Source organism: Tympanuchus pallidicinctus, unplaced genomic scaffold, assembly GCF_026119805.1.
Source record: "Tympanuchus pallidicinctus isolate F22 unplaced genomic scaffold, pur_lepc_1.0 scaffold3, whole genome shotgun sequence".
NCBI lineage: Eukaryota > Metazoa > Chordata > Aves > Galliformes > Phasianidae > Tympanuchus > Tympanuchus pallidicinctus.
In genome coordinates, this window is record NW_026294747.1 from 81,722,852 (window position 1) to 81,739,321 (window position 16,470).

General features: G+C 39.4%; 1 protein-coding gene across 1 annotated transcript in view; it reads right to left on the reverse strand.

The window, feature by feature from the left end:
- The window catches only part of CALCR (calcitonin receptor), a 132,099-nt gene that overhangs the window by 21,309 nt on the left and 94,320 nt on the right, over nt 1–16,470 (reverse strand). Inside the window, exons 6-7 of the mRNA XM_052694960.1 lie at nt 15,585–15,676; nt 7,875–8,001 (exon numbers count right to left, since the gene is read on the reverse strand). Coding sequence (XP_052550920.1) covers nt 7,875–8,001; nt 15,585–15,676 — 219 coding nt within the window. The remainder of the gene's footprint in view (nt 1–7,874; nt 8,002–15,584; nt 15,677–16,470) is intronic.

A 16,470-nucleotide genomic window follows, 5' to 3' on the forward strand; every position in this document is an offset into this window, starting at 1 on the left:
GCTCTTTCTGTCTATGTATCTCATACAATATGCAGTATGGTCAAATCCGGGATTCAAAGGATTATCACAGCACTAATACTGCTGCTACTAGCACTAGAACTCATGATAGAGAGTAAAATGTCATCAGCTCTTGGTCTGTGGATGTGCACTTAAGCTGCAGGGGAAAAAAGGAGCCAAATAATAGAACATGGTCAGGCAAGAACAGCTCCTACCTAGCAAATCTTGCAAAGAGTTTTGTAAATCATGTAAACACCTCAGCTGCTGTATGAAATGAAAAGTTTCAAAAGGATGCTGGAATCACTTTGTGGAGAAGAAAGAAAACAATCAATCTCCTTTCAGGAGCAGGCCTTTGTGATTTTTTTCAGGATTTATTGGTGCACTATAAATACTGCTAACATTCCAGGCCTATTAGGAGGGTCCCAAAGTTCCACCTGTCTATGCAGGATTGTGCAATTGCATGGCCATGCTGCTGGCATGCTGCTCTCCTTGACTAGGGCACAGCCCCTCCTCACATGTTGCAGACTCATGCAGTGTCTCGAGTTGGAAGGGATCCATTAGAATCACTGAGTCCAACTCCTGGCTCCACACAGGACCACCCAAAAATCAGAGCATATGACTGAGAGCACTGTCCAAATGCTTATTGAACTGTGGCAGCCTGGGGCCATGACTACTGCCCTGGAGAGCCTGTTCCAGTGCTTGACCACCCATTGGTGCAGAACCTTTTCCCAATCCCCAGCCTGATCTTCCCTGCTTTTCCCTTTTATTTTGTCTCTTTTATTGTGGCACCAAAACTGTACACAGTACTCAAGGTCCTTACATGCCATTTCCCTGCTAAACTCTCCCTTATTGTCTGATAGGGAGAAAGCATCAGCAATAATGCAGAATTAAATAAAAACCAGAATACTGCCTTCATCAAAGTAACAAAACATAACATCCACTCCTAATTGATTTTGAGCAGGTCTTTCTAGTAATTCAGTCAGAATAAGCCTGGGTTTTAGCAGAGGGAGGGCAACTCGCCCAGTTCCCTGTGTCTGTGTTCCCATGATGCTTCCCTGACTGAAGGGCACAGGCTGGAACTGGGAGCCCTGGTTTTCACAGCCTACCTTGCCAGCTCCACAGCGCCTGGCCCATCACCACTGGGGCAGGATGCCTGGCAGTGTGCAAAGTGAAACCTCTCCTCAATTGTTCTCCATGCACTGAAGTGCCCCAGGCTGACATTTGCAAGAAATAAATAGCTAAGAATAGGCCAAACAAGGTTATTAGTTTTTGGCCAAGCCACCTACATGGGACATTATTATAGCTGTACATTTCTCTGTTTAAAGGGAAATAAGAGTGTTTGCCCTCACTGAAGATCAGACAGAGTGGGCTCTCTTCACGTCTGCAGAACCCCCCTGTGCACACAGCTCTTCTCAAGAAGAGGTTGTGCTGCTCCCCACAAAGACCAGACAGGATTTATTCCAACTCAGTTTGAAGGCAATAAAATGCATTCTCAGACATTCTTAGCATGTTTAAGGAGTAACTTGAAGTTTGGTTATTGACCTGCCTTATGCATTTTTTTTCTGGTTATTAGAATGCTTTTCTATGAAAATATTCTTAAATTCCCAGTATCCATATGTTACACAAATAAGCAATAAAAGGACTTTCCAAAGCAGGACAGTGCTAAGCATTGTAGCTGTAAATCATGGACTATTAGAACGTCATACCATTATACAATATATCTACTGTGAGTCACCCATTAAACTGTGTTCCAGTCAGAAAGCTGGCATGCAGGGACTCAGGCTAAGATTAATGTTTTAATATACTTTTAAACCATTTGCAGAACAAAATGTACACAGTTGCTTAGAGGGTTCCTAGGTTTTGTGTTACGAGAATGCAAAATATGAAATTAAGCATCGAGGGATATTTTTAACAACATCCCTACCCATGCCTACATTGTGAGAAGAAGCCAGCCTGGAATTAGGCATCATGGGCAGTGATTTACACAGCCACATCCATACACCCCAACCTCCCAGCTGCAGTCACTGTCCTGGGGCTGCAGCCTAGAACCCAGCAGGATAGGGCTGGAGTCCTACGAGGTCCATGTGGTGAACCCAGCATTGCAGTAAGCAGGGAGCAAGGCAGGGCAAGGTACAGTTTCCTTGTGCTTAACTTGTTTCCTCAGCTGAGGCAAATCTCTAGTGGATCCATACACCTTGCACACACAGCCAGCAAGTGCTTTGCTATGACAATCTCCTGTGAAAGCCCTAATGGAAACCCCTGGCTTCTGGTGGTCACTGTGGCCAGGTAGGAGGACTTCTGGGTTAGATTGTATCAGCAAGGTGTATTATTGAACAGCAAGATTTCCCATCTGGATGCTAGCTGGTCCCATGAGCTTAAGGAGCTGCTAAACACACTGTATATTAAGAAGGTTGTCCAAGGAAACAAAATCAGGAAATCTGAAGAAAGATGTTAAATGGGACTGGAGATGCAGAGGTTTTTTTGATTTTGGTATCAGCTGTTCTGGGTGCTCACTTCTCACTGCCACAGTGGCAGGACCTGCAGGGTCCACAGACAGTGGAGGTATGTAAAAATGTAGAAGCATGACAGACTTTTCACAAGGACAGCTGAATCTGCAGTTTGGTCTCCATCCATGCTGAGACTGTAGGTCTTCCTGGCCTTTCTTGCAGAAAAGATGCAAGCCTCAAACCTAAGAACAAACCCCAGGGTCTGAGGCCTTCAGCTGCAGGACCATGATGCATTTTGCAGTACAAGATCCTTTCTGAAGGAAACAACACTCTTCTCCCAAATAAGAGGTCACATGTTGGGAAAACACTGCAGAAATAATATCTGAAGAATCTATGGAGCCTGGGTTGTTTTGACATGGAAATACCTTGAGTCTGGGCTACATGAAAGCTATTGTCCTCCCCTTTGAGACTCTGTTTTGAGATACTTGAACCTACTAAGAGATACTGCTTTAAAAGAAGTGAAAGCAACTGCGATTTATAATTTCTGAATTATTCCTAAGGAAAGGAAAATGAGGAAATTTGTCCCAAAATAAATATTTAGTATCTTAAATTGTTTTTCCTTCCCCACGAGGCCAGCTGTTAATTTGATGGTGTCTTACAATTGAGAAAATAACTGGAATAACTTTGTTGTGGAAGCTCAGATCTTTCTCAGAGGCGGTGGCTGGCTGACTTCAGATCAGATATAGTTGTTCCATAAAAACCACAAATGTTCTTCGCAGGAGTGTAATTTCTGAATGCTGTGAACATCCTTTAATCATCCATACTTCATCTTCTGGGCATGGCAAGGCACATCACATCAGTGAATCTGACACCACCAGAATTACACAGTGCTTTGTTTTCTCCATTACTCTGAGAGTTTTGAAGATATAAACAAGAATATAAAGACCTTGGGAAAAAATGATGGGAATTACTGCTCTGTTTCATGCCATTTAGACACTGACAGCTCTGTCTTAAAATGAATGCAGATATTATTCCAGCCTGAAAATTTGTCAGAGTTCTGCATTAATCTCTCTGAATTTCATTGTGGGGAGAAGACTTGATTGTTCTGAGGAGTTTTGAATTTGTATTATACTTCAGAATAGCTTTCAGTCATCTCTTTGGCTTGCACTGGTTGCAGAGATCCCTGTAAGTATTCTACCTGGAAACAGGAGGAAGAAAAAGATGTACTAAGATGAAAACCTCCAGAGATTCTTTAAGAGGGACAGGAAAGTTCTGGAAATAGTTTAATGAAGAATCAATTTAATTTGACAAGAACAGAGCCTCCTGAAGCTCAACCCTGAGCATAACACAGGAAAGAACGCTAAGGATCAAAACACACTTATCCTTTGTGGAGCTCCATCCTGCAGCTTCCCAAGGGGACTGCTGACAATCGTCGTCCACAAAGACCAGTATTTTTCCACTTATCTTCCCTGGTGTAAGTCATGGATCTCTCATTTGAAAACCTATATTTTAAAAGGCTAAGGCTCTCTCAGCCTACATCAGAAAGAACAGAAAATAGCAAGAGACAAAAATTGGTGCAATAGTGCAAACACTGTTGCTGAAATGCTGTGAATCTCCTCTGTATTCTTGTCTCTCATACCCTGTTTATTCCTTTGAGAATAGGGCAAGCCAACAGTGCTGTAATCCCACAAGTCACAATAACTACTTCACAGACTTATCTTCCTACACAACTCCTTTTTATTTCCACTATTCTACTATAATAGGGAGGAATGCCTAATATGCTTGGGCAGTCAAGATTTTCACTTGAACTAGTCAATGGTGAGAATTTTTATAGTGCTCTAGTCTCTATGACAGTACTAATTTTTTTTAAATATTACTACTACCATGACCTTGCTTTACTCATTGTAATGCTAATTTGAAATGCTTGGGAATGGGAGGGGGCTACATGCTGCTGGCCCTGTTAGATGGAGGAATAACGAGCTGCACCAGCAGGAAGAGTGGCAAACTAGTTCAAAATCTTTGATGTTTATCTACAAAAGGAGGCAAGAAGGTTTTCAGCATTCCATACCCCATGTCTACCTCAGCAAGAGCTAAGTCCACACAAGGCTCCCAGGAGCTTCCAGTGGAGGACTGCTCCTTGCTGTGGGCTCCACAAAACTGCAGTTGAAATTGAACCTTTCATACCACACAATGTCAGAAGTAAGGGAAAAACTGCTATATGAAAGATGAAGGGGCTAGAAAATGCCTGAAGAAAGCAGGTAATCTCTCCACTAGAACAACAAAGTGATAAAAATACAATAAGATCTCTTGAAGCTTTTCCAGAAGCATTTCTATCTAATTACTGAGCCATTACTGACTTGGGTCTCATCTGCAAACACTGTGGTGCCCACAGAGTAGATCAATTATTCAGTTTCAATTATCAGTTTCTCATTAGCTGAGTAATCCCTCTAGTCATTGGCTGTATTTTTCTTTATCTCGGCTTCTTTATCTCAAGTATTTGGTATTAAAATTACTAGCCTTGTGAAATAAGAAAAAAATGAGAACTACAGATCTGATATGCAAGGCTATATTAAAAGATTAGGCAGCAAAGTTTTATTTTATTTCTAGGCTTTTTAACAGTGAACATAATGTGTTGTTCACAGACAACTCTTCTTCTGCAGGTCATTCTCAAAAAAGAAGACACGCCTTCCTACAAAATCTGTTTCAGTGACAGTATAATTAGTGCAGTTGCTAATTTATATACAAGATGCAAATAATCATCTTTACAACAGTTTTCAATACATATATACAAATATTCGTGCATGTGTTCCTGCTCTTTTTGTTCAAGTGTCCCAAACCTTCCTTTTTTTTTTTTTTTTTTTTTTTTTTTCCTTCTTCTAATATGGCCATATAGGCTCACATCTTTCTCTTCCATAATTTCAGTTCCAGATAAATCTTGTAGAGAGAGACAGAGAGAGAGAGAGACAGAGAATTAAATAACCAGAAAACAGGAGAAAGAAAAAAAAAAGGAAAAATTTGAACTAAGATGTGAAAGGGTTTGAGTTACCAATTTACATGAGTAGAGCAATCAAATCTTTGCAGAAAAATATATGTGAGTAAAGATGCATTATGATATCTCATAGAAATGACACCGGATTTTCTCACACACTGTATTCAGATTCAGGGAAAATGTGGGTGTCTTGATGTTGGGGATGAAATTCCTCTTTTACTCCTTCTGTCTTTTCTCTTGGTTATTCAACAGAACCTTCTTTCTTCTTTGCAAATGATATGGATTTGTTGATATCCTCATAAATATGTATTCAGTGTAAGTACTTTTCCCATGACATCGCATATTTAAGATTGGCTGTGAAACTTTAGGCAGAAAAAAAAAAGCAGGAGCTACTGAGGTGGAAACACATTTATTATTTTGCAGATTAAATACCATGAACTTCACCTCTGAGTGTGGCCATAAATATGAGGTATCTGTGACTCCAAAATTCCTTGCACACTCTTCAGTATTTCCATATATATATTTGAGGTAGGAGCCACACACACAAGACTGTCAAGCTCAGAAGATGCACAGGAAGAAACTGGATAAATGCAGCACATTACAGGAAGTCACAAGTAGCCGTATCAAAATGGACTCAATAAAGCAGAGTATGGAGAAGGTGTAGAAAAATACAAACTATAAAGTCTTCATTTTCTCTATTAATCAGCACCAAAAACAGAATACACTTTCTAATGATGTTGGCAGACACGTTGTTTTGGTCTGAACACATTACCTTGCTACCTCCTTTGAGTGTACTCTCGATCCATACTTGACTACAGACCAAAAAGACGAGATCCCAGCTCCCTTCTCCCCAGATTTGTATCTCAATTCTAGACATCAGTTCACTGATGAGTCAAACACATGCAAATTGTGTTTGGAAGAAGAAAGTGAAAAATAAGGCCTTTGTTCATCAAAGCAATTAAGTCAGTATGTAGCTGAAGAGGTGAGGCCAGGCCAACTAACTCAGCTATACTCAGCTGTGCCTAACAGTGAAGGGCACTGGCTTGGCCAACTTCCACATGCTGATTTCTTTGGGATCAGAGTGTATTCATCCGCCCAGGCCATCTCTAGGTGGCCTGGAAGTTGCCTGCAGCTGTGAAGCTCTGAGCCACAGGTGACTGCTTATGGCAATTCTATAGAGCCCGTTGCCATCGCAACCTAGGTGAGCTGATGCTCAGCATCCTGCTGTCTGTCCTGTGGCTATGTGGCTCTAATGAAGCCTCTAAGAGCTTTGTCATTGACTTCACTGGGGTCAAGATTTCACTCCAAAAATGGATCTAGCCCCAAGGCACTGGATACAGATTTTTAATGAAATTTTACAGGACAAGAGTTCTTGCTGTGGCTCAAATTTTAATTTAAACCACTTCAGATAATTTACTTCTGCTGTCAGGAAGTATCATTCTTAACCCCAAGATAAAGATCTTACTTCCATTTAGGTGCTATACTATGTGCCAGCATTGTATTTTCAAATATCAAGTGCATTTTCACTGCTTCTCTTGCACAGGATATGTACTATGCAGTAAGGAGGAACAAAGTATGATGTTTTAATTACTCTTTTGCTCCTCCTCCAGATGGTCTCTGTGACCGGTGATCTTTTCTCTAGTCTATATATTTCCTGCTTTAATTAGCTTACTCAACTGGGAGCACATCTGAGAGACACATGATTGGATAAAATAAAAAATTGTTATTAGCACAATTCCTTTCACAAAATTAGAAGCAGATAAATAGTTGGGGCCATAATTGAAAGCCCTTACTAGAAGACAAGCTGATTGGTGTTGTTACAAAACCTGAGAGATTCCCAGGCTTGAGCTAATTTTGCATCAGCCAGGACTGCAGGAGCAAGGCAATGACTCTGTTAGCATGGTCAGAGCTGGGTAACAGATCTGCCATGCATATTTATCAGCTGAGGGCTGGCTCAGGTTGTGCCGCTCTCTGATAGGACTGAATTATTGCTATTGCTCTGATTTACCACTTCCTAAGAAAGAACACAGCAAACAGATTTTTGCAGGGGGAGAGGAGGGGTTGAAAAAAGTTATATCCCTCTTTATCCTTACCCTTCTCCATCACGCATGCTTGTGAGAAATGGCAATTGGGGGGCCCAAACATCTGTCCTTGGGGGGCTTTGCTGGGAAATGCCAAGCAGTTGCTGACAAGATCTGACATAAAAATGGGGATCTGACACAAGTTTGTTCAGAAAGGCAGTCTGGAGCAAGACTGAGGCTCTTCCCTCTTGTACCAAATTCAAAGCTTTTTGCTGCTGAATGAAAGATCTGAGCAAGGTCAATTCTGAGAATCTGAATGCTTCATGCCTGGCTATCATTAACTGGTGAATGGGCACGCCTCGTTTTTATGCAGCCATAATAATTTTATTTGAGTGTAAAGATAGAAAGAAGGATACTTACGGGATCCCTTTTCACAAGGCCTGGGTTAGGAACAACGATGATGAGGTGGGCAATGGTAAACATGGAGTTCAGCACGTAAGAAAAAAACAAATTCTTATGCAGTGTTATCCTTTGACAACTTAGACTCCTGAAAAATATGGAGCACACGTTGTAAATTATTTTTCTTCTGAAGTCACTTTAACAAGCTCTTTCTGGCAATAATTTCTCAAGAATGCCTTTTGGCAAGGCGTAATCGGAAAACACATGCCTTGCATTGCAGCCGTAACCTCTGACAAATTTTTTTGCTTTGTTTTTACACCTGTTTAGTACCACATGCTTTTTAGCCATGTTGCAAAGAGCCATCCAGCTACATTCTCATCCCTTGATGCTTTTCATTATTTCATGGTAATCGAGATATTAAGTGCTGAAGCAGAACCCTGAGAATTGTTAGATACACAAGTAGCAAAAATTAGGACCACTGCTTGATAATAAACTATTCCTTGGAGACTCAAATTCTCAAATATTCTGATGAATATTATTTCCTGCTTTAGGAATTGTTGGTGAGAACATTGTGTAGGAATCCCCTTAAATTTCAGGGGGATTAGGGTTGGTATCCTGCATGCCTCTGACACCAGCTGAAGAGGTTGTTTTCCTGCCCAGAGGGAGCAGCAGCATGGGGAGGGTGGTGGATATCTGCTATGGAGGGTAGCAGAATTTCCCAAGGTTACAAAATTCTTGCACAGCTAAATCATGACTTCAGTTTCTATTTTGAACCATCTGTCCTTTCCAATTCCTACCAAAAATCTTAGGCCACCCCCTTGGCTACCCCTGAGCAGAGAACACCTCCAGAGCTGATTACAGAAAAGTGGTCCTGAAGATGACAGATAATGATGTTTGCCCTCACTGGTCACTGAAATAAAGCTGGTGAAAACCGCAGGTAAAGGATCAGCTAAGACAAGCAAATATTTCTTCCTTCTGATGCATGTAAGTCTTTCACAGTCTGGAGCTGTGCACTGGCTGTGAGTTTTAGCTGCTCTGTACATGGAGGTTAATGCAGAATGCACTTTTTCTAAAAACAGAGAACTGCTTTCTGCTTATCTGTTTGCTTCCATGTATATTTATGTATGTATTTATTTATTTTCCTCCTTGGTGACCTGCCACATATTTTTAAGTTGTTCTTACACCTTTTCTGTGAGCTACTGGATGGAAATCTTCCTTTAGCTTAGATTGCCTTGCTGGCTATGGTCATCATCATCCTGAAATTCTCACTACTTTTGTTATCTACTTTACCCACCAAGACATCTTCTTCGTTTCAGAATGTCCGTGAGATGGAGGCCCCTGGGGCTAGAATGAAGAGTATCTCTTTACCCTAGTCTGGATTTTATATTATTTTAGCATTAGCTATTGGCAGCTGTTGAATACCGGATATGGGGCTAGGTGCACCTTTAGTTTGACCTCCTGTAAGATAGAATATTGGGGAAAACAGACTGTTCTTTGGACTGACCTATTCTACACTGTGCTATTGTGCTTATTTTACTTGTATTTGTCCCCATCACAAATCGAGCCTAATGTTCCTCTTCTGCTCCTCTGCACTAGAAGTGTTTGTCTGGTCCTAATTCTTTCCTTCTCTCCATTCTCTATCATTACACTTTGTGCTACTGGCATCACTTATTTTGGGACACTACCATGTACACTTCACCCTCTGTCTTCTTACAGTTCTGATAACATACATCTCATCCTCAATAAATCAAGATTTGCCCATCACTTAGAGCAGTCTCTTTGGTCATGGCCACAGAGATGCAGATCCTTGTCTCTCCAGCTGCCTCTCTATGTGGCTACAAGTATAGACAGTCAGTTTTATGTGATAGTCTCTGCCATATATGTGGACTTCCACTTTCATTCCTGTCATTCCTCACATTCCTGCTTTTCTTGGCTTTTCCCAGTCTTACTTCTCTATAAAATTGGAACTACCCTTCCAAATAGTTTGCTCTATCTGCTGTCCAAGCACTTTGCTCTGCTTTTCATCATCCTTCCTTCAGTCTCTTAAACTTTTCTTCCTTGATTACAGCTTTCATGTTAATGATTGAACAGCATCATGAAGTGTATATTTCTCTATTCTCACTTAATTACCTGACCCTTCGTATTTTCCATTAAAATGACAATGAAACCTTCCTGATTTGGTCTGCCTTGAGAGGAAATCTCCTTTTGCCCAATCTTCTCATCTTTCTCTCTTTCTCAGCATCTACACTTATAACGGAAAGTTTGGCTTCACTAATTTTCAGCTGCACTCACGGTCCAACTTGTTATCTTCTATACCTCCACCTCCCTTTTCCTATTTATCTCTTATCTCATTGAAAATTTGCCAGCAATTCTGCCTGGAAACCCTCTTTTTCAATTCCAATCTTATCCATCTACCCATCTTGCCCTGCACATGAACCTGTGCTCAGCAGTTTGTGATATTCACTTCCTAGCAAAACCCAAATTCGTTCTACCTGCTGGTTTTGACAGTCACCACTGGTATTCTCCTTCTCTGACTCTTTCTGGCTCTTCTCCAGATTCCCTAATCATTCCTTAAAGGTGTCTTTGAAAGATGCCCATCCTCCACTCAACTTTCTGTACGTTCCCTATTCAGCTTTATTAATCACTATGCAAAAAGGCACGACTAAGCTAATCATCCAGACCTAAAATTCCATTTCTCTTTATGTCATTATGATTCTATCAGTTGTGTCTCTGACTTTCAGTATCTCCTATGATTTGCACATTTGTCTCTCATTTTACTTTTCTTCCTATGCTTCCTATACTTTCTTTAACAGAGATAGGACATCCTATTCACACACAAGCACCCTTATTTTTGAGTTCCTACCCCCAATTTTCTATTGCATTTATGATATTGATTCCCAAGGCATTTTTCGCACTATTTTCTTTCTATTCTGTGAATCTGTCACTGTTCTTCAATCATGGACATTGAGAGCACTGATTTTCACACCCAGTCAGTTATTTTCCATCTCCTGGAGATTTTTTTTAGTTTTCAAATAATTATTTTCATGCTTTCTACCACATCCTCCTTGGAGAAAACTCTCAACAAATTTCTACAACTGATCCTTCCATACATTATCCTTCTTCTATTTTCTGTAAAAGCTTTGCCAACAATGGTACTGGCAGGTACATTCACAACACAACATCTATTGTTCTCACAGACCTAAACTTACTATACTCTTCAGTTATATTTACAAAAATATCTTTGTTTTAATAATTAAACGGGAAGTGATTTGGAGTCAGGTATCTCTTTTTTCCTTTTTGTCATGTAAGACAATGGAAGTAGTGTTAAGATGCATGTAATTGTTGGGCACACTGCTTTATGAATATTTGTTTCCTATCATAAATAAATATTGCTTATCAATGCTCACCAACACTGACTCAATATTTCCTTCCAAAAGTACTGTATCTGGCATCTATGATGCCAGATAATTATGAATTTAGATTCTTCAAATTCAAAGGAGAATAACCTCTGGCAGGAAAGACTGCTTATATACGGGAAGAATTTTTCTTCACATTCTGAAACAGAAACCTCTGTGAGCTATTAACTGACATGTCTACGATCAAAGGCTACTGTACAGCTCCAAAACCATCTCTTACATTTGACTGACTGTCTGATTGATAGCTTGCCTTCTGTTGAAGGTCAAATAATCTATCACTGCCATATCCAGATAGGAGAAGACAGCTGAAGGTAACAAGAAGACTGCTCCCATACAGCTTTACTCTTACTTCCTTATTATTTTAGTTTGGTTTATTCTTTGTCTTCTCATCTTGTAGCAGTTTGTTTTGATCCCTTTTTATACTTCTTCCTGTAATATTTGTGTTACAAATTACTAATTGAAAGGAAAGGATAAGCAGAGGAGAAGGAAAGAGGGAGGCATATTGCTGTCAGGAAGGCTATTGTCAGATGAATCTTTCAGCATGGCCTGGGAATGTCAGGATTGAGCTGTCAGTGATTCAGAACTAACACTGAGTCAACCTGAACCTGCCTTCCTCACTGCAAGGCCCCAGAGGTATGGAATTACCTTTTTGAACCAATTGGGTTAGGCATTTTAACCAAATCCTGTCCAAACAACCACAAAGAGCTCTGGAGCCTGGCTAGAAGATTTCACATCCCAGACTTCTCAATGCACTACTGTAGCTGTGGTTTTGCTCTATTTCTTAGAAGAAATGGGAATTCAGCAGTTCATTAGACAATCTCTAGCTACCTCTATACCCCATTAACATGATATCACAGCCACTCATCAAATTGATCCTATGGAAAATACCAGGATTAATAACCCATATTTTTTATTCACCCACTTTGAGCCTATAATCTTACAGGTTCCTATTACAGCTTATGTAAAGTCCAACTGTTGCACTTCCTGTTTCATAGGTTTCACATATTACTAAGCATGCTCTTTTCCAAGACACCTTAATCTCATCCATGGTGAACTTGTTCAGGGATCAGCAGCTGAAGTAACTGGGCAGAAGATTTACATAACACTACTGAGACAGTGTTTACTAGAAAGCACGCAGTCTGAATATATCCATAGGTCTATGAATCCAACCAAAATATAAAAGTCAGTCCTATCACGTTTCTGCTGTGCTCCAGCTGGTAAAAAATATTTGGAGCCTGACTGAATTCATTCAGAATATCCAGGTCCCCTTGTTCTCTGACTCATGACTTCTCACCTGAGTTATGGAATATCTCAACCTCTCTTCTGAAACTACATTACTTCAGTATTGGTTACTTTATTTTACTCTCATTAAAAATAACTTCATTCTTCTATTCTGCCATAGAAACACTGTTTTCTGTTTCTCTGCATTTTCATGTGGAGATACCACTTCCTTACCATCTCCAAGAGGAATTCTGTCCTCTGCCAAAAAGATGCAAAAGGCTCAGCTATTCTCTTGATTTTGTTGAGTGGAATGTATTTGGAATAATTAACCCATAATATTTGACCTGTTAACAGATATATTTCTCAGATTTGTACATGGATTTATCATAGGACGTAAGGAGTGCATTTTCAGAAAAGACTGCAAAGGTAATATAAATCAAAGTTGAGGCCAGAAATAGGCTGAGGTCCCTCATGTAAAATTTGAGTTAAATAATGCAGGGTCTTTGAGACTATAATTGCTTTAAGCACTGGAACAAGTATTTGGGGTCTCATGGTGCAACTTTCACTGCAGACTGTTAAAGACAAAGTCAAACTACCCTTTGCTCTCTAAAGGCAGAGGTTCAGCAAGAGCATCTTTTTAACCCAATTTTCTACAACTGCTATATACATTTAAGCAGGAGTTTTGTGTTTGCTATGTAATGATGGGTTCTATAAATCTTCATATTTCTATTTGCGGCCAAAACACACATCTTAGAAGTTCAGTTAATGAAGTTGATGGTATCTTACAATCCAGCATATAAAGCACTTCATGTTGTACCAAAGTTACTCAGTTATGATGCAACACATTAAATCTACCAGGTCCAAGATACTTAAGAAATGCCATTTAGTCTAGACATACAAAATCTCTGTACTACAAGAGTCATACGAAATGTTTATAACTAAATGGTTATAATGTTTATAACTAAATGTGACAGAATACGCACTGGGTGTACTTCATTCTGATTACATGGTGACAAAATTCCAATGATTACAGAAATACCCTTTGTTTTAAGTTACTGCTACAAGATTAAAGAGTAGGAAAAAAAACCCTTACAGACTTTGAAATTCCAATGTGAAAAACTGCGTTCATGGAGAATGAATCCTGCTTTTTTTGAAAACAAAGCACATATGAATTCATGATTTGGCATGAGTGGGAAAGTGTAAATTTAGAAACTGTTCATAATTCACAGTTACTATCTTGGTCACTAAGATCTGAAAAAAAATGTATTTGGTTTATTTGTTGTACTTGCCTACCAATTTGATAGATTAGATGGGTTCGGGGTTTTTCAGATTTCAGTTTTATAGAAATGTCAACCAAATAAAAAGAAATAATTAATTGTGACCTATCTATAAAAGTCATGCTCTTTTGTCAGTCTACTGGGAACGTAATTAAGCAGGTCTAAAAGTACTTTATGCTTTTGGATTACATATATGCCTTTGACCTTCTGAAATAGATTGATGGCTACACAAAATAATATCATGTAACTTTCTATGAGAATGATTATAAAGAAGTGAAAAATTGTATTTTGAATGCTCATCAATGACTTTAAAAAAACTTAGTGCTACTCTAACACAGGCCTATTTGTGTTCTCACATAATGAATAACTTCAGCTTCAAATATTTTCTTGCAGGCTCCAAAAAATATACTCTTAATAATAACAACAGTGATGGAATTCAATTGCTATGGTGTACCATTATTGCATAACTACTCTTTCTTCATTGCTGCATAGAAGATTGTGAAAAAAACAGTTTGTATCTAATCAACTCAGAAAACTTCTCTTGTCCTTTTAGATTACCTTACAGCTATGTTCAGATATATTCTGCAGCTGATGAGCACTTCTCTATCTCTGGTCATGAAGTAATGGTCTTGCCCTCTGACTGCAAATAATGGATGCACCTTTGCTGAAATCAGTAAGATAATACAATCCCATTCGGGTCATTTTTCCAAAGTATCTGAATGGACATCATAACCCCAGTTTCTGAAGTCCCAGAAGCTGGCAGTTTACAGTAACCTTAAACTGACACACCTTAAGAAGATTGCTTAAAAGTTTGGGAAAGAATATATGTTATGCAAGTCAGCATAGCTCTGGATGCACAGTAGCTCAGGGCCCTGTCCAGCAGTTATTCGCTAATATTTTCTCCACAGTAATCTCCCTGTATCATGTTTACACTGCTACTGAGAAATCCTCTTCGGCTAGAGTGTGTTTTAGATATATCTAGATACCTCAGCTTTTCATGTGATTTAAAAATAAAGAAATAAATGGAGCCCTTAATCTGCTAGAAATGTACTGGCATTAGTGTCTTTCATTTATCAGCAGTTCCCTGAAGTGAAACCAGACAGTTTGTTCCTCACTACTGATAGCGTCTGAAACCCTGACTAAATGTCTGAGGGCAAATCTGAGCTCCTACTTCTCCCTTGCTGCTGTAATAAAGTGTGCAAACAAGTTCACAAAAGTACAGTATGCTGAAATGCATACCTGAACTCCCACAGCGTAGCTGCAACACTTTCAGTGAATATCAGTTTAGTCTCCTTGAAAGTTCTGATATAAAACATTACTGTTTTTCCTTTTAATGAAAATGACTGCACACTACTGTTAGATGCATCCCTAGTGATGAGTTCTGTAAGCACCTACATATGTCATGTCAACAGATCAGTCCCTCAGCAACTGATGAGGGTATTCCTGTCCTTTGGGAGATGGGAGGTTTCAAATCACTGCCATGTGAAGTCACTGCTACTTCTACGGGCTGGACATGCCCTCCAAGGAATAACAGGCAACTGGTAAATGAAAGGCCTTAACCAGATTTCCAGTTACACTATTTCCCTACGGATGGCACTTTTACACTACTTTGAATAATCTATCATCATAATTTTGGCTGCACACCATTGGAAGATGTCCCAGTGGCGAGAGAACCCCGTGCAGATGCTTTTTGTCCAATCAGTATCATATAAAAAGGCACTCGGAAGAGCTGGCCATGTTCCCTTCCAAGCTTTTCTTTAATTACAACATGAGATCCCTCATGGAAAGAAGAAAGAGTGTTTGTAAGAAACACTTACTTGAAATAGAAGAAAATTGCCAAGGAAATCAACAAGGATGTTATAGACAAAGCATGGCCAACGATCGCCATATAATAAAGTATGAACGCCATCTGAAATTTAACAAAAAGAAAAGGCAAATATGAACAATTTGCAGGCACCCATTATTTTTTCTCATTGAGGAAGAATCTACAAAATCAATCTACATTGCATTTCTTTTTTTCACAGCTTCTTTTGCAATATTCTTTTCATAGCAGCATTACATTAAATAGCATAACACAAGGTCTACAGACAAGATAAGTGTTTCTTACGTAAGTTGACCTTTTTTCTGCTGCACTGAACTCATTGGTAAAATCTTTGCCTAAACTATGCATAAGTAAGTTTTCCAAGCTTTAAGAGAGCACAGCAGACATAATGCATATGGATTTTCAAAAAGACCATGGCAAGTTTCTACTCTAAATAAATATTGAACAGGATTGGAAGAAAGTTTTTATAGTCCAAACCATGTTTAAGCAGCAGGGAGTAAAATCTTTATGGACACTTTTGGATGGAGACAAGTCAGTTAGGTGACCTCAGGAAAGGTATCGGGGCTGGCTTTTAGTTTAGTGTATTCATTAATGACGTGAGGACTGTTTCCAGATCATGCTTTGCACTTCTAGAGAATAGTAACAGACTTTTCACATAACTAAGAGAGAGGACAAGAAGATACCATGCGAACTTCAACAAAGACAAAAGCAGGGACAAGTGATATAAGCCCTATCTACAAAATGCTAAACTTCAAACTGGCAAATTCAGGACCAAGATGTTGGAGTAATCATGGTCAGGTCTCTGAATTTCTAGCTCAATCTGTAGCGTTAGCCGAAGAGTCAAGAAAACATCAGAGATAACAGGAACAGACATGGAGATA